This window comes from Phyllobates terribilis, unplaced genomic scaffold (assembly GCF_046119375.1).
Source record: "Phyllobates terribilis strain yellow unplaced genomic scaffold, ASM4611937v1 Scaffold_2__4_contigs__length_985480577, whole genome shotgun sequence".
NCBI classification, from domain to species: domain Eukaryota; kingdom Metazoa; phylum Chordata; class Amphibia; order Anura; family Dendrobatidae; genus Phyllobates; species Phyllobates terribilis.
Genome location: NW_027362762.1, coordinates 984,207,648 through 984,232,913, shown reverse-complemented (window position 1 = coordinate 984,232,913; position 25,266 = coordinate 984,207,648). Strand labels below are relative to the sequence as shown.

Here is a 25,266-nt window from a genome sequence, read left to right as displayed (position 1 = left end):
GGGACGAGGGAGGGACGGGGGAGGGGGACGAGGGAGGGACGGGGGAGGGGGACGAGGGAGGGACGGGGGAGGGGGACGAGGGAGGGACGGGGAGGGGGACGAGGGAGGGACGGGGGAGGGGGACGAGGGAGGGACGGGGGAGGGGGACGAGGGAGGGACGGGGGAGGGGGACGAGGGAGGGACGGGGGAGGGGGACGAGGGAGGGACGGGGGAGGGGGACGAGGGAGGGACGGGGGAGGGGGACGAGGGAGGGACGGGGGAGGGGGACGAGGGAGGGACGGGGGAGGGGGACGAGGGAGGGACGGGGGAGGGGGACGAGGGAGGGACGGGGGAGGGGGACGAGGGAGGGACGGGGGAGGGGGACGAGGGAGGGACGGGGGAGGGGGACGAGGGAGGGACGGGGGAGGGGGACGAGGGAGGGACGGGGGAGGGGGACGAGGGAGGGACGGGGGAGGGGGACGAGGGAGGGACGGGGGAGGGGGACGAGGGAGGGACGGGGGAGGGGGACGAGGGAGGGACGGGGGAGGGGGACGAGGGAGGGACGGGGGGACGAGAGAGGGACGGGGGGGACGAGAGAGGGACGGGGGGGACGAGAGAGGGACGGGGGGGGGACGAGAGAGGGACGGGGGGGGGACGAGAGAGGGACGGGGGGGGACGAGAGAGGGACGGGGGGGGACGAGAGAGGGACGGGGGGGACGAGAGAGGGACGGGGGGGACGAGAGAGGGACGGTGGGGACGAGGGAGGGACGGTGGGGGACGAGAGAGGGACGGGGGGGACGAAAGAGGGACGGGGGGGCGAGGGAGGGACGGGGAGGGACGGGGGGGGACGAGGGAGGGACGGGGGGGGACGAGGGAGGGACGGGGGGACGAGGGAGGGACGGGGGGGACGAGGGAGGGACGGGGGGGGACGAGAGAGGGACGGGGGGGGGGACGAGAGAGGGACGGGGGGGGGGGACGAGAGAGGGACGGGGGGGGGGGGGCGAGGGAGGGACGGGGGGGGGACGAGAGGGGGACGGGGGGGGGGACGAGAGGGGGACGGGGGGGACGAGAGGGGGACGGGGGGGGGGACGAGAGGGGGACGGGGGGGGGACGAGAGGGGGACGGGGGGGGGGACGAGAGGGGGACGGGGGGGGGGACGAGAGGGGGACGGGGGGGGGGACGAGAGGGGGACGGGGGGGGGGCAAGCAGGACATTTACCCAGCAGGCCGCTGTTCTCTAGGACCCGGGAGACTCCCCCGCTTCTGTCGTACCAGGATCCCTCTGACAGAGCCGCTGTGCACACACGTGGGAGACGCGTCCGCTGCTGATGACATCACCAGGAGGCGCCGGCAGTGGAGGCTCCGGGGACATGGCCGCCGCTGTGCGGGAGGACCTTGGTGTTTTAGGGCGGAATCAGGGGCGGAGTGACCTCCAGTGATCGTGAGGAGGAGAGGATGGCGGCCGCGCTGAGATCTGTGCGGAGACTGCAGGTACAGGAGACTCCTAATAGCGTCTGTGTGTACAGAGCCCGAGCTGCGATACCGCATCCGAGACTGCAGGACAGGCGGAGTCATGACAGGAGCCCTGCCCCCCCGTGTATATGTATATATAACCCCCCCGTGTTTATGTATATATATATATATATATATATATATATAAAACTCCCCCGTGTATCTATATATATAATCGTCTTATCCCGTCTGTCTGTCTGTCCAGGAAATCCCGCGTCGCTCATTGGTCCGGCAGCGGCCAATCAGCGCCGCGGGATTTCAGAAAAAAGATGGCGGCCGTTAGCGGCTCATTTGCGGGACGGAGCTCAGCGGCGATGCAGCCGGGAGATGACCGGCGCGAGGCGCTCATCTCCCGGCCAGCAACAGCAGAAGGAACCCGACCGCCGGACCCATCTGCGGGACGGAGATGCAGCCGGGAGATGACCGGCGCGAGGCGCTCATCTCCCGGCCGGTAGCAGCAGAAGGACCGCCGGCGTCGCTGACCTCCATGCGGAAGGGAGGAGCGGGGAGCGGCGGTGCAGGTCGGGATACTTCTGCTGCGAGCGCCCGCTATGTCCCGGGTTCTCACAGCGGAAGTACCCGCACAGGCAGCACCGCTCCCCACCAAGACGATTCGATGATTGGTCGCGGTCTTCGGACCCGACCAATCACTGATCTTAGCGCAAAACTTAAACACCGCTGTGCTGATTGGTCGCCGACGCTGCCCGCGACCAATCACCGATTTGGGCGCCAAATTTAAATAGCGGCCGCGACCAATCAGCACAGCGGTGTTTAAATGTGGAGCCAAGATCGGTGATTGGTCGCGGCCAATATAACCCCCCGTGTGTGTATATATATATATATATATATATATATATATATATATGTATGTGTATATATATATATATATATATATATATATATATATATATATATATATATAACCCCCCGTGTATATACAGTACAGACCAAAAGTTTGGACACACCTTCTCATTTTAAAAATTTTTCTGTATTTTCAAAACTATGAAAATTGTACATTCACACTGAAGGCATCAAAACTATGAATTAACACATGTGGAATTATATACTTAACAAAAAAGTGTGAAACAACTGAAAATATGTCTTATATTCTAGGTTCTTCACAGTAGCCACCTTTTGCTTTGATGACTGCTTTGCACACTCTTGGCATTCTCTTGATGAGCTTCGAGAGGTAGTCACCGGAAATGGTCTTCACTTCACAGGTGTGCCCTGTCAGGTTTAATAAGTGGGATTTCTTGCCTTATAAATAGGTTTGGGACCATCAGTTGTGTTGTGCAGGAGTCAGGTGGATACACAGCTGATAGTCCTACTGAATAGACTGTTGTATTATGGCAAGAAAAAAGCAGCTAAGTAAAGAAAAACGAGTGGCCATCATTACTTTAAGAGATGAAGTTCAGTCTGTCTGAAAAATTGGGAAATATTTGAAAGTGTCTCCAAGTGCAGTTGTAAAAACCATCAAGCGCTACAAAGAAACTGGCTCACATGAGGACCGCCCCAGGAAAGGAAGACCAAGAGTTACCTCTGCTTCTGAGGATAAGTTTATCCGAGTTACTAGCCTCAGAAATCACAGGTTAACAGCAGCTCAGATTAGAGACCAGGTCAATGCCACACTGAGTTTTAGCAGCAGACACATCTCTACAACAACTGTTAAGAGGGGACTTTGTGCAGCAGGCCTTCATGGTAAAATAGCTGCTAGGAAACCACTGCTAAGGACAGGCAACAAGCAGAAGAGACTTGTTTGGGCTAAAGAACACAAGGAATGGACATTAGACCAGTGGACATCTGTGCTTTGGTCTGATGAGTCCAAATTTGAGATCTTTCGTTCCAACCACCGTGTCTTTGTGAGATGCAGAAAAGGTGAACGGATGGACTCTACATGCCTGGTTCCCACTGTGAAGCATGGAGGAGGAGGTGTGATGGTGTGGGGGGGCTTTGCTGGTGACACTGTTGGGGATTTATTCAAAATCGAAGGCATACTGAACCAGCATGGCTACCACAGCATCTTGCAGCGGCATGCTATTCCATCCGGTTTGCGTTTAGTTGGACCATCATTTATTTTTCAACAGGACAATGACCCCAAACACCTCCAGGCTGTGTAAGGGCTATTTGACCAAGAAGGAGAGTGATGGGGGGCTACACCAGATGACCTGGCCTCCACAGTCACCAGACCTGAACCCAATAGAGATGGTTTGGGGTGAGCTGGACCTCAGAGTGAAGGCAAAAGGGCCAACAAGTGCTAAGCATCTCTGGGAACTCCTTCAAGATTGTTGGAAGACCATTTCCGGTGACTACCTCTTGAAGCTCATCAAGAGAATGCCAAGAGTGTGCAAAGCAGTCATCAAAGCAAAAGGTGGCTACTGTGAAGAACCTAGAATATAAGACATATTTTCAGTTGTTTCACACTTTTTTGTTAAGTATATAATTCCACATGTGGTAATTCATAGTTTTGATGCCTTCAGTGTGAATGTACAATTTTCATAGTCATGAAAATACAGAAAAATCTTTAAATGAGAAGGTGTGTCCAAACTTTTGGTCTGTACTGTATATATAACCCCCCCGTGTGTGTATATGTATATAAATAAATCCCCAACAGTGTCACCAGCAAAGCACCCCCCACACCATCACACCTCCTCCTCCATGCTTCACGGTGGGAACCAGGCATGTAGAGTCCATCCATTCACCTTTTCTGCGTCGCACAAAGACACGGTGGTTGGAACCAAAGATCTCAAATTTGGACTCATCAGACCAAAGCACAGATTTCCACTGGTCTAATGTCCATTCCTTGTGTTCTTTAGCCCAAACAACTCTCTTCAGCTTGTTGCCTGTCCTTAGCAGTGGTTTCCTAGCAGCTATTTTACCATGAAGGCCTGCTGCACAAAGTCTCCTCTTAACAGTTGTTGTAGAGATGTGTCTGCTGCTAGAACTCTGTGTGGCATTGACCTGGTCTCTAATCTGAGCGAGCTGCTGTTAACCTGCGATTTCTGAGGCTGGTGACTCGGATAAACTTATCCTCAGAAACAGAGGTGACTCTTGGTCTTCCTTTCCTGGGGCGGTCCTCATGTGAGCCAGTTTCTTTGTAGCGCTTGATGGTTTTTGCAACTGCACTTGGGGACACTTTCAAAGTTTGCCCAATTTTTCGGACTGACTGACCTTCATTTCTTAAAGTAATGATGGCCACTCGTTTTTCTTTACTTAGCTGCTTTTTTCTTGCCATAATACAAATTCTAACAGTCTATTCAGCAGGACTATCAGCTGTGTATCCACCAGACTTCTGCACAACACAACTGATGGTCCCAACCCCATTTATAAGGCAAGAAATCCCACTTATTAAACCTGACAGGGCACACCTGTGAAGTGAAAACCATTTCCGGTGACTACCTCTTGAAGCTCATCAAGAGAATGCCAAGAGTGTGCAAAGCAGTCATCAAAGCAAAAGGTGGCTACTTTGAAGAACCTAGAATATAAGACATATTTTCAGTTGTTTCACACTTTTTTGTTAAGTATATCATTCCACATGTGTTAATTCATAGTTTTGATGCCTTCAGTGTGAATGTACAACTTTCATAGTCATGAAAATACAGAAAAATCTTTAAATGAGAAGGTGTGTCCAAACTTTTGGTCTGTACTGTACTTTCTCCATATTAATGTCTATGGATGTAGATGAGGACAGAGAAGCCCCCGGAGGTGGATGTGGGGGGCACATACTTTCCTCCATATTAATGTCTATGGATGTAGATGAAGACAGAGGAGCCCCTGGAAGTAGATGTGGGGGGCACATACTTTTTTCATATAGCAGTGACACAACTTTCCACAAGAAGATCCTTTGCTATCAGGAGAAGGTATGAAATTATTTCCCAGGCATCAAATCTATCATGGACCCTGAAGACGTCATCAAGAAGGGGTTTATGTTTGGCAGAACAGTGAGTTTACCCAGAAATTAATGAAAAGATAAGAAGACAATCATCCCTGGACTCTGCAAAGACGTCGACAGCAACATTAAAGGAGCTGCAGGAATTTTTGGCCAGTCGTGGTTGTGTCCTGCAGGTGACAGCAATCTCCCCTATTCTTCATATGTCTGGCTTGGTGGGTCGGGGCAAGATGGAGCCTTTTCTTACCAAGAATAATATCCAGACCCCGATATGTTTTAACAAAATTTACATCACGTCGACCAGAAGCAGGAAACGTGTTCTGTCCGGTGATGCCTGTCAGAACTGCGTCTTGCTCTTTTCGGAATGAAATTCCTTAATCGGGTTCTGAAACTCTGAAGATGGTTTGATCTGTATTTTTAAATGTTGTCTATGCAAATAATTATTGACTAAAGAGCAAGAGTTCACCCTGGAGGACGGAGTGCCGACCTCTTCTCCAGTTTCGATCACGACCATTTCCATTTATTAGTCAATTTGACATAAGAACTAGTGATGAGCGAGCGTGTTCTGTTAACCCTTTCGGCGAGCGTGCTTGGGTGCTCACCGAGTAATTGCGGCACACTCGAATGTTACGTTTGAGTCACTGTGTGTGCATGATTTGCGACTATTTGACAGCTTTAATACATGTGAGGAATGTCTGTTTGTTAGGCATTTCTCACATGTATTAAAGCTGTCAGTCGCAAATGATGTACACAAACTGACTCAAACATAACATTCGAGCACTCCGAAGATACTCGGAAAACACCCGAGCATGCTCATAAATCTCGAGTAACGAGCATGCTCATAAATCTCGAGTAACGAGCATGCTCGCTCATCACTCATCAAAACCTTCTGGCCTCCTCTAAAATAAAAACTGAAGATGAGAAGGAATTTCACCTTTCAGCAGACAAAGACCCTCAGTGACCTCCAAATCACCAAGAGAATGGCTTCCATCACCAAGATGGGAGTTCTGGAGCAGCTGGACCCAAGGGACAATGTGTGTTGACCTGAAGAGGGCGCTGTACACAGGAGATGAGAGATGAGGAGCTTCTGCAAGGAGGAGCGGGCAAGGATCGCCAATTCTAGATGTGCCGCACTGATAGACCCCGACCCAAAAAGACTGAATGCTGTCCGAAATTCACAGGGGACTGCAACATAGTATAAGTGCGAGGGTGTGCAGAATTATGCAAACACATTATTTTATTTTTCTTTTATCACCTGAACACCTTTCATTTTGTTTCTCAGTAGATTATTGTAAATTATGGGCGGTATTAAAGGGGGAAAAAGTCCTGAGATGGTGTCTCTTGGTAGGATTGTTTTACTTGACAAAAACCTAACATTTTCTAGGGGTGTGTGGACTGTTTTTGAGGGTGATATCAGGGGTTTGGTAGTGACTATATATCTGTCTGTCCAGCAGGTGGTGCTGCTGCTGCCGAGGATCGGTGTGACCCCTGTCCGGGGTGAGAGTGGAGGTGAGAAGTCCTCATACCCCGCACCCTTTCATCTCGCCTACAGTCCGTCTGCTCAGGACTTTTCTTCAGGGCAGGACTTTCTGTAGTCGGTTCCTTTCGGGAGGAGACCCTAATACCAGAGACCCTTGGCTTTTTGGAGTGTTGTAGGACCCGGCTGTGGACGTGCTGGGTATTGTCACTTCACGTAGCAGACATGACGGGCACCATGTAGTCCTCAGCAGTGTAATGATAGAAATATCCAGAAGTAGAGGAACCTGGAGACTCCTTTCCCCTGGGTGTGTCTGGCACTGCCGCTCTGAACAGAACCTTGGGGGCGCTGTTTTTAGGCACTCATTTTCTGATCGTACATCCATGACCCCCTCCCAAGAACAATGTTACTCGCCATATCACAACCGGAAAATCCTTCGTTTTCATTTAAAAAAAAATTGTACGTAATTTGCATTACTGCGTCCATAACGATACGTACGACCCAAGAGCAGTAAGATATCCGCCCAAAATAATGGCCCGACAAGAAAGTACAAATATCCCGCGGCCTTGTACTCAGAAACATAAAAACAAATTATCTAAAAAAATACTAGAAAAATGTCGTAATTGTAAAAATGAGGAGAATTAGATGGTGTCGCCTTTACCTGCTGGTGAGCGCGGAAATGGTGGAATTGCTGTTTGTTTTTTCCAGCCCTCCCACCACAAAAATGAAAATGTTATATTTTACATTGTATGTACCCAAAATGTCACCATTTAAATCAACAAGTCGTCTGTCACAGGTTTACCGCGACAGAGAGTAGCAGGAAGACCGCAGCGTCTGAGTTCATGTACTCCTGCATTGAATAGAAGCACTTCTCCCTCTTTTTAAATGGTGCTAGTTTCTTTCAGCAGTGCAGGAGTTAATCTGCCCAGCTTTGGGTCTCTGTAGCTTCCTTCTTGGAAGTTCTCAGCTGTGCTGTATCAGCCACTTCTCTCTCCTATATAGTCTCTGCTCTGGCAATCTGGATTGCCAGTGTTACCTTGTACTACCTGGTGAGGAGTGGAGGATTCGGTGTTCGGTAGAGGCGTTTAAGGAGAGTTGTTCTGTGACTGTTGCTTGGAGTTTTAGTTGTGTGCATAGTCCCATCCTCTTCTATTTTTGTTCACCTTCCTAATCCCTTCGGTGTTTTTCCTCTGTTGTCTTTGAATGCATATTTTGTATGTTTGATTTTTTCATTTATCCCTGTACGTCATTTCCTTGTTTGCCTGGTTTGTGTATTTACATACTGTATTCCTCCCCATTTTCCTGGATGGGGGAGGGGACAGATAGGCTGATTCAGGAGAACAGCAAGGTACATGGCACCAGCATATTCACCATCACAAGTAACCTGGGGAGCAGGGATAAGTAGGGCGCCCCTAGCGTTAGGGACAGGGTAGGAGACCCTGGTCCCGGGTTATCAGACACCAGCATCGTCACATCGTCCTGAAAAAAATAACCCCATCTGGCCACGGGCAGACCGCGTCTTTCCAGGCTGAGATTTATGGCCCGGATTATAGTCTGGTGTGGACCCACATGCCCATCATTCTCTCCATCCTGCCTGAATGGTTGTGTGTGGGCCGTATGTGGATGGTGACTCTTAGTCACATTCGGTGTCAGGGAACAGCCGGGAGACCCCTCAGATATTTCCCTGCCCTTGCCCGATGTTCACGAACCAGCACTCCGCCACCTCCAATCGTCAAGACTATTACGCTTTTGGCTGGCGGTTGATGGATGAGGCCGCGGCTGCTTTCACTACTAGGCCGGCTATTAGGGCGCTCACAATGAGCATATGGTATATACGCATCCGATTCCAACGCATAGAATATTTATATACTCCGGTTCAGTCACCACCAAGTTTCCAAATAACACACAAAAAACTTTCTACCACCACCAACCATTTGTACAAGCCGATTGGAGACCTGATGCATCGTAGCGTATGGCTTCAGTGGTGTGGTTTATAGAGCAAGATGAATGAAGCTATTCAATTTTATATATTTAATCTGGAAAAGTAGGGAGTGTTTATAAAAATATACAAAAGATGTTGCAAAATGGGAACAAAACAATGCAGTATATACAATATCATAGAATAAAAGGGATAATAAAAGAAAATACTAATTGTGTGTCACAGAAATTTCTCATACCTTAGCTGAGGAAAGCAGTCAGAGCAACTGGCAGAACCACAGAGCACTGAGACTTCCAGAACTGACAAATGACAAAAAACAAACTGATTTTTATTAGCTCAAGGTTACACCCATATACCTCCCCTTGGTGAGCTCATATGGGGGTCGGTCATCTCATGTCATGTGCTAGGTCTTTAGAAGATTATGAGATCCCTAACTTTCAGGATATCTTCGCCCCTGGAGGTCCCAGGCGGGAGAAATTTTTGTCATGTTTCCTATCACGATTTTACCTTTCTATAGAGATGAAACATGACATGGATAGGCATCATTCATCTGTCTGATATTAAGTTAGATGTGTTAGGCCGACCTTACGGTGATAGGTTATGTTCGTCAGTTCACTACAACGCCGAAAAAAATAAAATATAAAAAATTTGTTAACACGTCATTAAAATAATAAAAAGGTGGAGGGAAGAAATAAGTTTTTTTCTTCCCTCCATCTCTTTCTTTTTTTTGACATGCAGTTTTAATGACACGTTAATTCATTCTTTATATTTCATTTTTTTGTTGGTGCTGGAATTTTTCCTTTGTCTTTTGCTTCTGTGCTGGAGATACTGGCCCTGTCGATTTCATGCATCACCTATGGACTATATGCTTCCATCATCCACCCTGGGTGAGCTGATACGTTTTTTTTTCCCAATATTCATCACTGGCTCCAAAGTGTCTGAGATTCTTTTGAACAGAGGAAGCATACTTCTGTGCCTCTGAGTATACGAATCCTAGACTTGGTGGCCCGCTCTCTGCAGATCCTCTACTGTAATTACCTGTTCATGGCAGGACTTCCTACTTCAATGGAGGTTGACGTATCAGCTCTTTTTTCATTTCCCTAGTTATAATTAATCCCATATGTTCAATGTGAAGGTGATATGCACCCTCTCTGGAGATGTGTTCATGGATTTTACTAGTTGATCTACGACACACGGTGTGAAGCGCCAGTAAGGTCAGCAGGTTGTTTCCTTGAATCATCACTATCGTGTAAGGATCTCTGTGGTTGCATCATCAGGGTCATCTTCCGATATATCATTCCTCCTTTGTGTTGTGGAACGATGTGGATCTGACTATATATATATATATATATATATATATATGCTTTCACTATCTTCCCCCACAGTGGGCCAGTAATACCGTGTCTTTCTCGGATGTGTGCTTAGAAGTTGAAGTATCTGATTGTGACTGTCTTGTGACCCTGAATGTTTCTTCCTCCTAGGTAAGGGCTCAGCTCACACAGGCGTCAATAAGACACTGGTTTCATTTCCAGTGAAAGCTTCTGGCTTCCAGCAATCAGGTACGGGTGAGAATAGAGATGGCACCCTCAGACCAGTGACAGCTCCTCTGCTGGAAGTGGGAAGGTCGGGTGGACTGTCAGACAGAGAGATGCCGCCTGGACAGGAGATCTTCAGCAGCGCTGATCAGAGTGTGGATGGGTCATCTCACAGAGAAGACTATTCCACCTCGGACTACAGCTCAGATTCCAGCTCTGACTCTGAAAATGAAGAAGAAAATAGAACGGTCACTGAACTACACGTTCATAAAGTAGACAGCAGTGGAAAACTCAAGGATTGGCCACCATTTACCCAGAAGTCTTCCTCTAGTTCTGGTTGCACAAGTCTGGAGAAAGAGAATCTAATGCCACAAGAGCAAAAGTGCAGAGCAGGGTTGAGCAAGGAGAAAGCTGAAGATATGCAAGACTTTGCCCCAGTGGTGACCGTAGAAGAGAAGGGTCTGCACACGCCACCCCTACACTCAAAGATGACAATACCTGCAGCAGACAAAGTGAAGACAGTAGATGGGTCAATGCTTGCTGAAGGAGCTTCAACCATGGCTGATTCAGAGGAAATCGTGATACTGTCGACATTTCAGGAACTGCCCTCAGAAACAGTAGAGATAGCAGCTCCTGGGTCCAGGGTGACCCACATCCAATCATCTATGTCATCTGAGGAGCTTCCAATAGGAGGAGTGGAGACGTCGGCACCTGGGTCCGGAAATGCCTGGGTCCTAACATCGGAGTTTCCAACATCGGGGGAGCTTCCAGTATCGGGGGAGCTTCCAGTATCGGAGGAGCTTCCAGTATCGGAGGAGCTTCCAGTATCGGAGGAGCTTCCAGTATCGGAGGAGCTTCCAGCATCAGGGGAGCTTCCAGCATCGGAGGAGCTTCCAGCATCGGAGGAGCTTCCAGCATCGGAGAAGACCTCAGAGCTACAGGAACCATGTGAGGACACATTGCTTCTTCTCTTTGTTTTCTGCCATCTCCCTCCAATCCAGAAGCTTACTGCTCAGTCCACCATGTCTATGCCATCGACTCTGCACCTTGTTCCCAGCTACTGCTCCAAACCTGCTGGACAGATACTTGGAGGGGGCACTCTTGTACTCTCTGTACTCTACTGCTGTCTCCTGCCTGATTTTCATTGCTTGCTCTTACCTTTCTCTGTGTAACAATAACTTATATTCCCCTTAAGATTCTTCCTTTTCTTTTGACATTTTTGTAAGGGGCTCCTGCTTCTCCTGCACAAGTAGGATAGGATCATGGAGGAGTTGTAAGGCCAAGTGTGGTGGCTTCTCTGTCCATTCCTGAATGACACTGTGGTCTCACATGACCGAGCCAGAGGCTTCACTACTCAACACTGTATATACTGTAGTGTCCATGATGGTCGCAGTCTCAAGGCGAAATTGTGATGACTGTGTCATCTCGGAAACAGCAGGTCCTGTTGAGTTTCCCTGTATACAGTGAAGGAAATAAGTATTTGATCCCTTGCTGTTTTTGTAAGTTTGCCCACTGACAAAGACATGAACAGTCTAAAATTTTAAGGGGGGGTTAATTTTAACATTGACAGATAGAATATCCAAAATAATAAAGAAAATCACATTGTATAAATTAGATAAATTTATTTGCATTTTGCAGTGAGAAATAAGTATTTGATCCCTTACAAACCATTATGAGTTCTGGCTCCTACAGACCGGTTAGACGCTCCTAATCAACTCGTTACCTGCATTATAGACAGCTGTCTCACATCGTCACCTGTATAAAAGACTCCTGTCCACAGACTCCATTAATCAGTCAGACTTTAACCTCTACAACATGGGCAAGACCAAAGAGCTTTCTAAGGATGTCAGGGACAAGATCATAGACCTGCACAAAGCTGGAATGGGCTACAAAACCAAAAGTAAGACACTGGGTGAGAAGGAGACAACTGTTGGTGCAATAGTAAGAAAATGGAAGAAATACAAAATGACTGTCAATCGACATCGATCTGGGGCACCATGCAAAATCTCACCTCGGGGGGGGGGGGTATCCTTGATCATGAGGAAAGTGAGAGATCAGCCTAAAACTACACTAGGGGAACTTGTTAATGATCTCAAGGCAGCTGGGACCACAGTCACCAAGAAAACCATTGGTAGCACATTACGCCTTAAAGGTTTAAAATCCTGCAGGCCCACAAGGTCCCCCTGCTCAAGAAGGACCATGTGCAGGCCTGTCTGAAGTTTCACAGTGAACACCTGGATGATTCTGTGAGTTATTGGGAGAAGGTGCTGTGGTCAGAGGAGACAAAAATTGAGCTCTTTGGCATTAACTCAACTCGCCGTGTTTGGAGGAAGAGAAATGCTGCCTATGACCCAAAGAACTCCGTCCCCACTGTCAAGCATGGTGGTGGAAACATTATGTTTTGGGGGTGTTTCTCTGCTAAGGGCACAGGACTACTTCACCGCATCAATGGGCGAATGGATGGAGCCATGTACCGTGAAATCCTGAGTGACAACCTCCTTCCTCCCGCCAAGACATTAAAAATGGGTCGTGGCTGGGTCTTCCAGCAAGACAATCACCCAAAATATACAGCCAAGGCAACAAAGGAGTGGCTCAGAAAGAAGCACAGTAAGGTCATAGAGTGGCCTAGCCAGTCTCCAGACCTTAATCCCATAGAAAACTTATAGAGGGAGTTGAAGCTCCGAGTTGTCAAGTGACCGCCTCAAAGTCTGAATGATTTAGAGATGATCTGCAAAGAGGAGTGGACCAAAACTCCTCCTGACATGTGCGCAACCCTCATCATCAACTACAAAAAAATGTCTGCCTGCTGTGCTTGCCAACTAGTGTTTAGCCACCAAGTATTAAGTGTTGTTTGCCAGAGGGATCAAATACTTACTTATTTCTCACTGCAGAATGCAAATAAATGTATCTACCGTATTTTTCGCACCATAAGATGCACTTTTTTTCCCCCAAATTTGGGAGTAAAATGGGGGGGGGGGGTGCATCTTATGGTCCGAACGTTGTGTACCTGCGGTGGTGGTGGAGCGGGATCGCTGGGCCTCCCTCCTTCAAGAACCCGGCAGTGGTGGCGGCAGCAGCAAAGGAGGAGGAGGTGAGATGCTGCAGGTGTCTAGCTGCGGGCCGGAGCCGTTGAGTGGCGCAGGTTTCCGGTGTGCGTGGCCATCTTCCTGAAGCTGTGATCCACAGGAAAATGGCCACCCGAGCCGACGCATGCACTGACTTGTAGCTCTGGCGGCCATTTTCCTGTAGATCACAGCTTCAGGAAGATGGCCACGCACACCGGAAACCTGCACCGCTCACCGGCCCGCTGCAGCCAGACACTGCCCGCATCCAGTCCAATCCGCACCGGCTCCCATCCAGACACCCGCAGCATCTCACCTCCTCCTCCTTTGCTTTCCCCAGGCAGGCCTTGGCGGCATGCAGCCTGGGCCCGGTCCCTGCCCAAGCCCCTCAGCCAGACCCCCGGCCCCCAGCCAGGCACCGAGCCCCAGCGATCTCTTCTGCTGCAGCCGCCAGGTTCCTGAAGGATCCTACCTCCTGTGACCCTCGCTCCACCGCCCCCCAAGTAAGATACTCTACCTATTAAGACTATAAGACGGACCCCCATCTTATAATATATACTTTTTCTATATTCCACCCGGTGCGTCTTATAGTCCGAAAAATACGGTAATTTATACAATGTGATTTTCTTGATTTTTTTGGGGATATTCTATCTCTCAATTTTAAAATTCTAGACTGTTCCTGTCTGTGTCAGTGGGCAACTTACAAAAACAGCAAGGGATCAAATACTTATTCCCCCCCTGTATATGGAATTGTCTTGTGCTATGTCCCCAGTAGGCGGGGGGTCTTCTGGGGTGTTTTGAGTAGATGGCAGGTCTTGTGAGATATTACCAGGATGTAGGGGGTTAATACCTTTCAAAAGTGGCAACAAGTGAAAAGGTTATTGGGGTCTAAGTGACGGCTTCCACCCCTAGTCCCATAGAAGTGGCTGGACGCGAATGCACGCAGGGTAACAGGACATGTGGAGCGTCGTAGCTATGATAGAAGGGTAACAGGACATGCGGAGCATCGTAACTGTGATAGAAGGGTAACAGGACATGCGGAGCGTCGTAGCTATGATAGAAGGGTAACAGGACATGTGGAGCGTCGTAACTGTGATAGAAGGGTAACAGGACATGCGGAGCGTCGTAACTGTGATAGAAGGGTAACAGGACATGCGGAGCGTCGTAGCTATGACAGAAAGGTAACAGGACATGCGGAGCGTCGTAGCTATGACAGAAAGGTAACAGGACATGCGGAGCGTCGTAACTGTGATAGAAGGGTAACAGGACATGCGGAGCGTCGTAACTGTGATAGAAGGGTAACAGGACATGCGGAGCGTCGTAGCTATGATAGAAGGGTAACAGGACATGTGGAGCGTCGTAACTGTGATAGAAGGGTAACAGGACATGCGGATCGTCGTAACTGTGATAGAAGGGTAACAGGACATGCGGAGCGTCGTAACTGTGATAGAAGGGTAACAGGACATGCGGAGCGTCGTAACTGTGATAGAAGGGTAACAGGACATGCGGAGCGTCGTAGCTATGATAGAAGGGTAACAGGACATGTGGAGCGTCGTAACTGTGATAGAAGGGTAACAGGACATGCGGATCGTCGTAACTGTGATAGAAGGGTAACAGGACATGCGGAGCGTCGTAACTGTGATAGAAGGGTAACAGGACATGCGGAGCGTCGTAACTGTGATAGAAGGGTAACAGGACATGCGGAGCGTCGTAACTGTGATAGAAGGGTAACAGGACATGCGGAGCGTCGTAACTGTGATAGAAGGGTAACAGGATATGCGGAGCGTCGTAACTGTGATAGAAGGGTAACAGGACATGCGGAGCGTCGTAACTGTGATAGAAGGGTAACAGGACATGCGGAGCGTCGTAACTGTGATGGAAGGGTAACAGGACATGCGGAGCGTCGTAACTGTGATAGAAGGGTAACAGGACATGCGGAGCGTCGTAACTGTGATAGAAGGGTAACAGGACATGCGGAGCGTCGTAACTGTGATAGAAGGGTAACAGGACATGCGGAGCGTCGTAGCTATGATAGAAGGGTAACAGGACATGCGGAGCGTCGTAACTGTGATAGAAGGGTAACAGGACATGGGGAGCGTCGTAACTGATAGAAGGGTAACAGGACATGGGGAGCGTCTTAGCTATGATAGAAGGGTTACAGGACATGCGGAGCGTCGTAGCTATAACAGAAAGGTAACAGGACATGCGGAGCGTCGTAGCGATGACAGAAGGGTAACAGGACATGCGGAGCGTCGTAGCGATGACAGAAGGGTAACAGGACATGCGGAGCGTCATAGCGATGACAGAAGGGTAACAGGACATGTGGAGCGTTGTAGCTATGACAGAAGGGTAACAGGACATGCGGAGCGTCGTAGCTATGATAGAAGGGTAACAGGACATGCTTAGTGTCGTAGCGTCAGAAGGGTAACAAGACATGCGGAGTGTCGTAGCTATGACAGAAGGGTAACAGGACATGCGGAGCGTCGTAGCTATGACAGAAGGGTAACAGGACATGCGGAGCGTCGTAGCTATGACAGAAGGGTAACAGGACATGCGGAGCGTCGTGGCAGTGACAGAAGGGTAACAGGACATGCGAAGCGTCGTAGCGATGACAGAAGGGTAACAGGACATGCGGAGTGTCGTAGCGATGACAGAAGGGTAACAGGGCATGCGGAGCGTCGTAGCAGTGACAGAAGGGTAACAGGACATGCGGAGCGTCGTAGCAGTGACAGAAGGGTAACAGGACATGCGGAGTGTCGTAGCGTCAGAAGGGTAACAGGACATGCGGAGTGTCGTAGCGATGACAGAAGGGTAACAGGACATGCGGAGTGTCGTAGCTGTGACAGAAAGGTAACAGGACATGCGGAGCATCGTAGCTATGACAGAAAGGTAACAGGACATGCGGAGCTATGACAGAGGGGTAACAGGACATGCGGAGCGTCGTAGCTATGACAGAAAGGTAACAGGACATGCGGAGCGTCGTATCTATGACAGAAAGGTAACAGGACATGCGGAGCGTCGTAACTGTGATAGAAGGGTAACAGGACATGCGGAGCGTCGTAACTGTGATAGAAGGGTAACAGGACATGCGGAGCGTCGTAACTGTGACAGAAGGGTAACAGGACATGCGGAGCGTCGTAACTGTGATAGAAGGGTAACAGGACATGCGGAGCGTTGTAACTGTGATGGAAGGGTAACAGGACATGCGGAGCGTCGTAGCTATGATAGAAGGGTAACAGGACATGCGGAGCGTCGTAACTGTGATAGAAGGGTAACAGGACATGGGGAGCGTCTTAGCTATGATAGAAGGGTTACAGGACATGATGAGCGTCGTAGCTATAACAGAAAGGTAAAAGGACATGCGAAGCGTCGTAGCGATGACAGAAGGGTAACAGGACATGCGGAGCGTCGTAGCGATGACAGAAGGGTAACAGGACATGCGGAGCGTCGTAGCGATGACAGAAGGGTAACAGGACATGCTTAGTGTCGTAGCGTCAGAAGGGTAACAGGACATGCGGAGTGTCGTAGCTATGACAGAAGGGTAACAGGACATGCAGAGTGTCGTAGCTATGACAGAAGGGTAACAGGACATGTGGAGCGTCGTAGCTATGACAGGGTAACAGGACATGCGGAGCGTCGTAGCTATGATAGAAGGGTAACAGGACATGCGGAGCGTCGTAGCAGTGACAGAAGGGTAACAGGACATGCGGAGCGTCGTAGCAGTGACAGAAGGGTAACAGGACATGCGGAGCGTCGTAGCAGTGACAGAAGGGTAACAGGACATGCGGAGCGTCGTAGCAGTGACAGAAGGGTAACAGGACATGCGGAGCGTCGTAGCGTCAGAAGGGTAACAGGACATGCGGAGTGTCGTAGCGATGACAGAAGGGTAACAGGGCATGCGGAGCGTCGTAGCAGTGACAGAAGGGTAACAGGACATGCGGAGCGTCGTAGCAGTGACAGAAGGGTAACAGGACATGCGGAGTGTCATAGCGTCAGAAGGGTAACAGGACATGCGGAGTGTCGTAGCGATGACAGAAGGGTAACAGGACATGCGGAGTGTCGTAGCTGTGACAGAAAGGTAACAGGACATGCGGAGCATCGTAGCTATGACAGAAAGGTAACAGGACATGCGGAGCTATGACAGAGGGGTAACAGGACATGCGGAGCGTCGTAGCTATGACAGAAAGGTAACAGGACATGCGGAGCATCGTAGCTATGACAAAGGTAACAGGACATGCGGAGCGTCGTAGCTGTGACAGAAAGGTAACAGGACATGCGGGGCATTGTAGCTGTGACTGAAAGGTAACAGGACATGCGAAGCGTCGTAGCTGTGACTGAAAGGCGTCAGGACGTGCGGAGCGTCGTAGCTGTGACTGAAAGGCGTCAGGACGTGCGGAGCGTCGTAGCTGTGACTGAAAGGCGTCAGGACCTGCGGAGCGTCGTAACTGTGACTGAAAGGCGTCAGGACATGCGGAGCGTCGTAGCTGTGACTGAAGGGTAACAGGACATGCGGAGCGTCGTAGCTATGACAGAAAGGTAACAGGACATGCGGAGCGTCATAGCTGTGACAGAAGGGTAACAGGACATGCGGAGCGTCGTAGCGATGACAGAAGGGTAACAGGACATGCGGAGCGTCGTATCTATGACAGAAGCGTAACAGGACATGCGGAGCGTCGTATCTATGACAGAAGCGTAACAGGACATGCGGAGCGTCGTATCTATGACAGAAGGGTAACAGGACATGCGGAGCGTCGTAGCAGTGACAGAAGGGTAACAGGACATGCGGGGCGTCGCAGCTGTGACTGAAAGGTAATCGGACATGCGGAGCGTCGTAGCTGTGACTGAAAGGCGTCAGGACATGCGGAGCGTCTTAGCTGTGACTGAAAGGCGTCAGGACATGCGGAGCGTCGTAGCTGTGACTGAAAGGTGTCAGGACATGCGGAGCGTCGTAGCTGTGACTGAAAGGCGTCAGGACATGCGGAGCGTCGTAGCTGTGACTGAAAGGCGTCAGGACATGCGGAGCGTCGTAGTTGTGACTGAAAGGCGTCAGGACATGCGGAGCGTCGTAGCTGTGACTGAAAGGCGTCAGGACATGCGGAGCGTCGTAGCTGTGACTGAAAGGCGTCAGGACATGCGGAGCGTCGTAGCTGTGACTGAAGGGTAACAGGACATGCGGAGCATCGTAGCTGTGACTGAAGGGTAACAGGACATGCGGAGCGTCGTAGCGATGACAGAAGGGTAACAGGACATGCGGAGCGTCGTATCTATGACAGAAGGGTAACAGGACATGCGGAGCGTCGTATCTATGACAGAAGGGTAACAGGACTTGTGGAGCGTCGTAGCAGTGACAGAAGGGTAACAGGACATGCGGAGCGTCGTAGCGATGACAGAAGGGTAACAGGACATGCGGAGCGTCTTATCTATGACAGAAGGGTAACAGGACATGCGGAGCGTCGTAGCTATGATAGAAAGGTAACAGGACATGCGGAGCGTCGTAGCTGTGACAGAAAGGTAACAGGACATGCGGAGCGTCGTAGCTATGACAGAAAGGTAACAGGACATGCGGAGCTATGACAGAGTGGTAACAGGACATGCGGAGCGTAGTAGCTATGACAGAAAGGTAACAGGACATGCGGAGCGTCGTAGCTATGACAAAGGTAACAGGACATGCGGAGCGTCGTAGCTGTGACAGAAACGTAACAGGACATGCGGGGCGTCGTAGCTGTGACTGAAAGGTAACAGGACATGCGGAGCGTCGTATCTATGACAGAAAGGTAACAGGACATGCGGAGCTATGACAGAAGGGTAACAGGATATGCGGAGCGTCGTAGCTGTGACAGAAAGGTAACAGGACATGCGGGGCGTCGTAGCTGTGACTGAAAGGTAACCGGACATGCGGAGCGTCGTAGCTGTGACTGAAAGGCGTCAGGACATGCGGAGCGTCGTAGCTGTGACTGAAAGGCGTCAGGACATGTGGAGCGTCGTAGCTGTGACTGAAAGGCGTCAGGACATGCGGAGCGTCGTAGCTGTGACTGAAAGGCGTCAGGACATGCGGAGCGTCGTAGCTGTGACTGAAAGGCGTCAGGACCTGCGGAGCGTCGTAGCTGTGACTGAAGGGTAACAGGACATGTGGAGCGTCGTAGCTGTGACAGAAAGGTAACAGGACATGCGGGGCGTCGTAGCTGTGACTGAAAGGTAACCGGACATGCGGAGCGTCGTAGCTGTGACTGAAAGGCGTCAGGACATACGGAGCGTCGTAGCTGTGACTGAAAGGCGTCAGGACATGCGGAGCGTCTTAGCTGTGACTGAAAGGCGTCAGGACATGCGGAGCGTCGTAGTTGTGACTGAAAGGCGTCAGGACATGCGGAGCGTCGTAGCTGTGACTGAAAGGCGTCAGGACATGCGGAGCGTCGTAGCTGTGACTGAAAGGCGTCAGGACATGCGGAGCGTCGTAGCTGTGACTGAAAGGCGTCAGGACATGCGGAGCGTCGTAGCTGTGACTGAAAGGCGTCAGGACATGCGGAGCGTCGTAGCTGTGACTGAAGGGTAACAGGACATGCGGAGCGTCGTAGCTGTGACAGAAAGGTAACAGGACATGCGGAGCGTCACTGCTTGCTGCACAGTGGCAAATTGACTTCTCTCCACCATCAAAACATATAACAGTAGGCAGGTGATCTTCAGGGAAGATGTTTTGCAGTATGCGTCTTCTGCTGGCGTCATGTGGATGTGATACCTACCTGAGCCTTGTTCAGTTCCCCCTTCATGCCACCGGATTCCCTGATTGCTGCACCTCTGTCAGCAGGGGAACAATCCATCAGGAATGGATTGAGGAACATGACAAAGAGATCGAGGTGATAACTTGTCTCCAAATTTATCAGATCACAGTTCAATCAAGGATTTGTGCTGAAAAGTGTCAGATATACACCGATCCAAGTAAAGCTCCGGATCTGCTGAGAAGAAGTTGTGTTCCTTAAGATTCGTTGTCCTCCACACTTTGGCCCCGTGCAGAGCAGAAGTTCACTGTACATCTAAGTTAAGGGACATATCAAGCATTAAAAGGATCTCCAGCTTTCTGGTGACGATGTGTGCTGATACCGTAACAGACTGTGTGAGTGCAGCTTCAGTGTCCCGTCTCATAGAAGCATCTGTCGACACAGGAGGGTCTACCACATGAGCTGCTGAGGAGGGTCTACCACATGAGCTGCTGAGGAGGGTCTACCACATGAGCTGCAGCGGAGGGTCTACCACATGAGCCGCTGAGGAGGGTCTACCACATGAGCCGCTGAGGAGGGTCTACCACATGAGCCGCAGAGGAGGGTCTACCACATGAGCCGCTGAGGAGGGTCTACCACATGAGCCGCTGAGGAGGGTCTACCACATGAGCCGCTGAGGAGGGTCTACCACATGAGCTGCAGCGGAGGGTCTACCACATGAGCCGCTGAGGAGGGTCTACCACATGAGCCGCTGAGGAGGGTCTACCACATGAGCCGCAGAGGAGGGTCTACCACATGAGCCGCTGAGGAGGGTCTACCACATGAGCCGCTGAGGAGGGTCTACCACATGAGCCGCTGAGGAGGGTCTACCACATGAGCCGCAGAGGAGGGTCTACCACATGAGCCGCTGAGGAGGGTCTACCACATGAGCCGCTGAGGAGGGTCTACCACATGAGCTGCAGCGGAGGGTCTACCACATGAGCCGCAGAGGAGGGTCTACCACATGAGCCGCTGAGGAGGGTCTACCACATGAGCCGCAGAGGAGGGTCTACCACATGAGCCGCAGAGGAGGGTCTACCACATGAGCCGCTGAGGAGGGTCTACCACATGAGCCGCTGAGGAGGGTCTACCACATGAGCCGCTGAGGAGGGTCTACCACATGAGCCGCTGAGGAGGGTCTACCACACGAGCCGCTGAGGAGGGTCTACCACACGAGCCGCTGAGGAGGGTCTACCACACGAGCCGATGAGGAGGGTCTACCACACGAGCCGCTGAGGAGGGTCTACCACACGAGCCGCTGAGGAGGGTCTACCACACGAGCCGCTGAGGAGGGTCTACCACATCAGCTGCTGAGGGCCACTATTTCTCTAAGTAAGGTTTCTGAAGCTGGGAAAGTTCTGTTCCAGGACTTTCCTATGAAGTATTGATGGTTCCTCGTGCCTCAACTTCTGGCCACAAATCATTATTTCTTCAGCAGATTCTTTTCTTTTCTTGGGCTCTAGAGTAACGGAGCTGAATATTCTACAGTATAAGTCAAATGTTTGGACACACCGTTTCATTCGATGGTTTTTCTTTTTCTTATTGGAAGATACAGTACATATTGTAGATTCAGACTGAAGGCAACAAAACCAAAGAGGAACTCATGGAAACAAGTGAGAAGAAAAACAATGTTATATACCTCAGATTCCTCGACTAACAAGCCCGTTACTCTGACAGTTTTACACCCCCTCATCATCCTCTGAAGCGGCTTCTTCAGGTCGTCACCTGGAATTGCTTCCAATGAACAGGTTGCCTAGTCAAAACTTAATGTATGGACTCTTTGGCCTTCAGTCAGTATTTGCTACTGCCAGGGGTGTTTGCAGAGGCAGCGATGGTGCACAGCTCCGTAAAGTGCTGAGCCTCTTCCACAGCTGGTCAAACCCAGAATATGACAAGAAGCACTCAACTAAGAAAGAAAATCCCATCATTACTGCAAGACATATGAAGGTCAATCAGTCCAGAAGATTGCTAGAACCTCAAATGCAGTCATGAAAATAATTTCCATGATGAAACCGGCTTTTTTGAGGACCCTGGAAAGGAAGATCAAGAATGACCTCTGATGCAGAGGATGAATTCATCAGTTACCGGTCTCAGAAACCATACATTGACATCACCTTAGATAACAGCCCTCATAAATGATGCACAGACATTAACGTGAATCTGTCAGTAGGACCATTACTCCTAAGCAGTCTGTATGGGCATGTGAGCCATAGAGAGCTGAATAACATGACACCTCGATATCAGCGATCCGATGTCTTATTACAGAGAAATCCACATTTTCTTTGCTTTTCAATGAGCTGCTGAGATCTATAGCACAGATCTGCATGAGAATCTGCCTTCAGAGACTATTGGACATGAAAGGGGTCGTCACCAGTGTGAGACATGTAGATCCCGAGAGCGAACAGTCAGACAGTATATGTCATTATTGCTAGTAACCCACTTGATTTATTCCAAATTCATGGCACACCTACCCAGCACGGCGACCACAGCATTCTGCCGCAACCGTCTGGTCTTCGTTTAGTGGGACTATCATTTGTTGTTAGAGGACAGAGACCCTAAACACATGTCCAGGCTAAAAGGCTACATGAAGAGGAGAGAGGCTGAGTCTGATGATATGGCCTTCACAATCACCCACACTCAAGTGAGGTGGTTTCCGATGATTTGGAAACAAAATGATGACAAACTAGTCAACTACTTCTCAGTACCTCTGGGACCTCCTTCACAACTGTTGGAAGCCTGTCATGCAAGGTGTAGAAAAGACTAAGTACAACACAGAGGGAAAGGGGGGACTGGAGACCTCCTAGGCTGATCTAGCGACACCCTGTCTCCACTAACGTCCCTATATTGGCTCTTCACCAATCGTCTCACGTGTACCTCGCCCTGTCTTTCCCTGGTGTTAGGCTCAGGCTAGGGAAGGGAGGGGATGAGCACTAGTCGATCCCCAATGATCACTAAAGACAACAAGGGGGGACAAACAAGGGAAAATAGCTTAGCTTTAGTCGACTCCAGACAAATGCGCTCACGTCCTCTAGCACCAGAGAGGAAGAAGTACTGCTCTTGCTCAAACCTTCACAAGGAGTAATGAATATCGCCGGCACCTCCCTCTGGCACACAGCTGGTATTTATACACCCAGGCCAGGATGTTAACTAGCCAGAGGAAGGTAGCCACTGGGTCCTAGAGATACAGATTCTAAGAAGTTATCTGTAATGCCAAACGAAAAGATCTCCTGAAACCAACTGCAGGGTGACTGTGTCACTTCTGACACACCTGTGACAAAGCCATTGCAAAGTAACAGCTTCATGAAGTTGCTGAGAGAAGCCAAGAGGGTGTGAAGCCATCAGCAGAGTAAAAGGGGAGGACTTTGTGGATCTCTAAGGCTGACACATATTCTGCTTTGTTTCACACTTGTTTCTTTTTTCCATATGTCTTAATTTGTAGATTCTGACTAAAGGTTGCAAAACTACAATTTGCACATTCCTAATAATATCGAAGAAAAACCATTGTATGAACAGAGGTGTCCAAACTATTGAATGGAACGGTATCTAACATCCCTGCTGTTCTCCAGTCAGATACAGCAGTTTATATACTGGTTATGTGCACCATGATCCTGACAAAGACACGGGGTGACCTGTGAGGGTGTGGGGAATACTGCGCAGAATATCACGTGCAATGACGACTTTATACACGAGGGTGGGACATTGCCTGAGCAATGATGTGCTACAAGGTCCAACCACAGGGATCGGTCCATCAGCTTCAGATGCTTACTCTGCATCCTGAAGGTCACTGATATCAGAGAGACTTTGCTTGTTTCCCTATCCCTGCAGGGTTTAGACTCTGTAATTTAGGTAACCATTAATGTTAATCTTGAGGAGGAGACAATAATTGTCTTGTTTGGCTCTACAGCTTCTAGTGTCCTTATGTGCCATTAAGCTGTAGTGATGAGAGCGCCATGTTGGATACCATATAATATCTCCGATTGTAGTCACTGGAGAGGCGGTGGGGAGCAGCTTACCTTATGTTTCTGACACCTTATGATTTCTTCATCCTTGTGTTCTGCTGGTTTTCCTTTTTACAATCACTGTCTTCTCTTTTAGGTTTACCCCCGGAGCCTCGTGCTGCCCCCAAGGAACCATTTGACAACACAAAGTACCAGAATTTGCAGCATTTTACCTACACGCCCTTCACCTTTGTTGATGTGGACGTGGAGCTGGCGAAGCTTCGTTTGCCACAGCCGTCATCGGGTCGTCCTTCACCACGTCATTGAGACCTGATTGTTTAAACAAATAAACTCTGTATATATAATCTTTTGACTTGACCGTCTCATCTTTCTTTTTCTGTATACCATTCCTGGGCACAATTACAAGGCAACAGCTTTTTTTATTATGACCTTCCCATGCCATGATCCCTAAACAAAATGTCCCACTCTTATCTGAATAGCATTAGCACAAGTTCCTATAGTGGCTGGAGATCAAGGAAATGGTGGCTGGAGATCAAGGAAATGGTGGCTGCAGATCAAGGAAATGGTGGCTGGAGATCAAGGAAATGGTGGCTGGAAATCAATGAAATGGTGGCTGCAGATCAAGGCTTAACCCTTTCGCGCCAGAGCCTGTTTTTGCCTTTGTGACCGGGCCAATTTTTTCAATTCTGACCGCTGTCCCTTCATGAGGTAATGACTCTGGAGCGTCAGCGGATCCCACTGATTCTGAGATTGTTTTTTGTGACATATTGTACTTCATGATAGTGGTAAAATATTTTCAATATAACTTGCGTTACTTTGTGAAAAAATCGGAAATTAATGTTCCATTTTTATGCCCTTAAATCAGAGAGATGTGTCACACAGAATACTTGATAAATAACATTTCCCACATGTCTACTTTACATCAGCACAATTTTGGAACCAAAATTTTTTTTTGTTAGGGAGTTATAAGGGTTAAAAGTTGACCAGCGATTTCTCATTTTTCCAACAAAATTTACAAAAACATTTTTTTTAGGGACCACATCACATTTGAAGTCACTTTGAGGGGCCTTTATGACAGAAAACACCCAAAAGTGACACCATTCTCAAAACTGCACCCCTCAAGGTGCTCAAAACCATATTCAAGAAGTTTATTAACCCTTCAGGTG

At 49.6% G+C, this 25,266-nt stretch overlaps 2 protein-coding genes across 3 annotated transcripts in view; one reads left to right on the top strand and one right to left on the bottom strand.

The window, feature by feature from the left end:
* WDR4 (WDR4 tRNA N7-guanosine methyltransferase non-catalytic subunit) overlaps positions 1-1,382 on the bottom strand; it is a 30,240-nt gene extending 28,858 nt beyond the window's left edge. The window contains exon 1 of the mRNA XM_073668830.1: positions 1,198-1,382. The gene's annotated coding sequence lies outside the window, so the exon portion shown is untranslated. The remainder of the gene's footprint in view (positions 1-1,197) is intronic.
* Positions 1,282-24,444, top strand: NDUFV3 (NADH:ubiquinone oxidoreductase subunit V3). 2 transcript variants are annotated; one of them, XM_073668829.1, is made up of 4 exons: positions 1,282-1,469; positions 6,831-6,885; positions 10,274-11,275; positions 24,237-24,444. In XM_073668829.1, the coding sequence occupies exons 1-4, from the start codon at positions 1,434-1,436 to the stop codon at positions 24,404-24,406; spliced, it is 1,263 nt and encodes a 420-aa protein (XP_073524930.1). In that variant the 5' UTR covers positions 1,282-1,433; the 3' UTR covers positions 24,407-24,444. The 2 variants fall into 2 exon arrangements, with proteins under 2 accessions (XP_073524930.1, XP_073524929.1); XM_073668828.1 differs by having other exon boundaries at positions 6,828-6,885.
* The last annotated feature ends 822 nt before the right edge of the window (positions 24,445-25,266 follow it).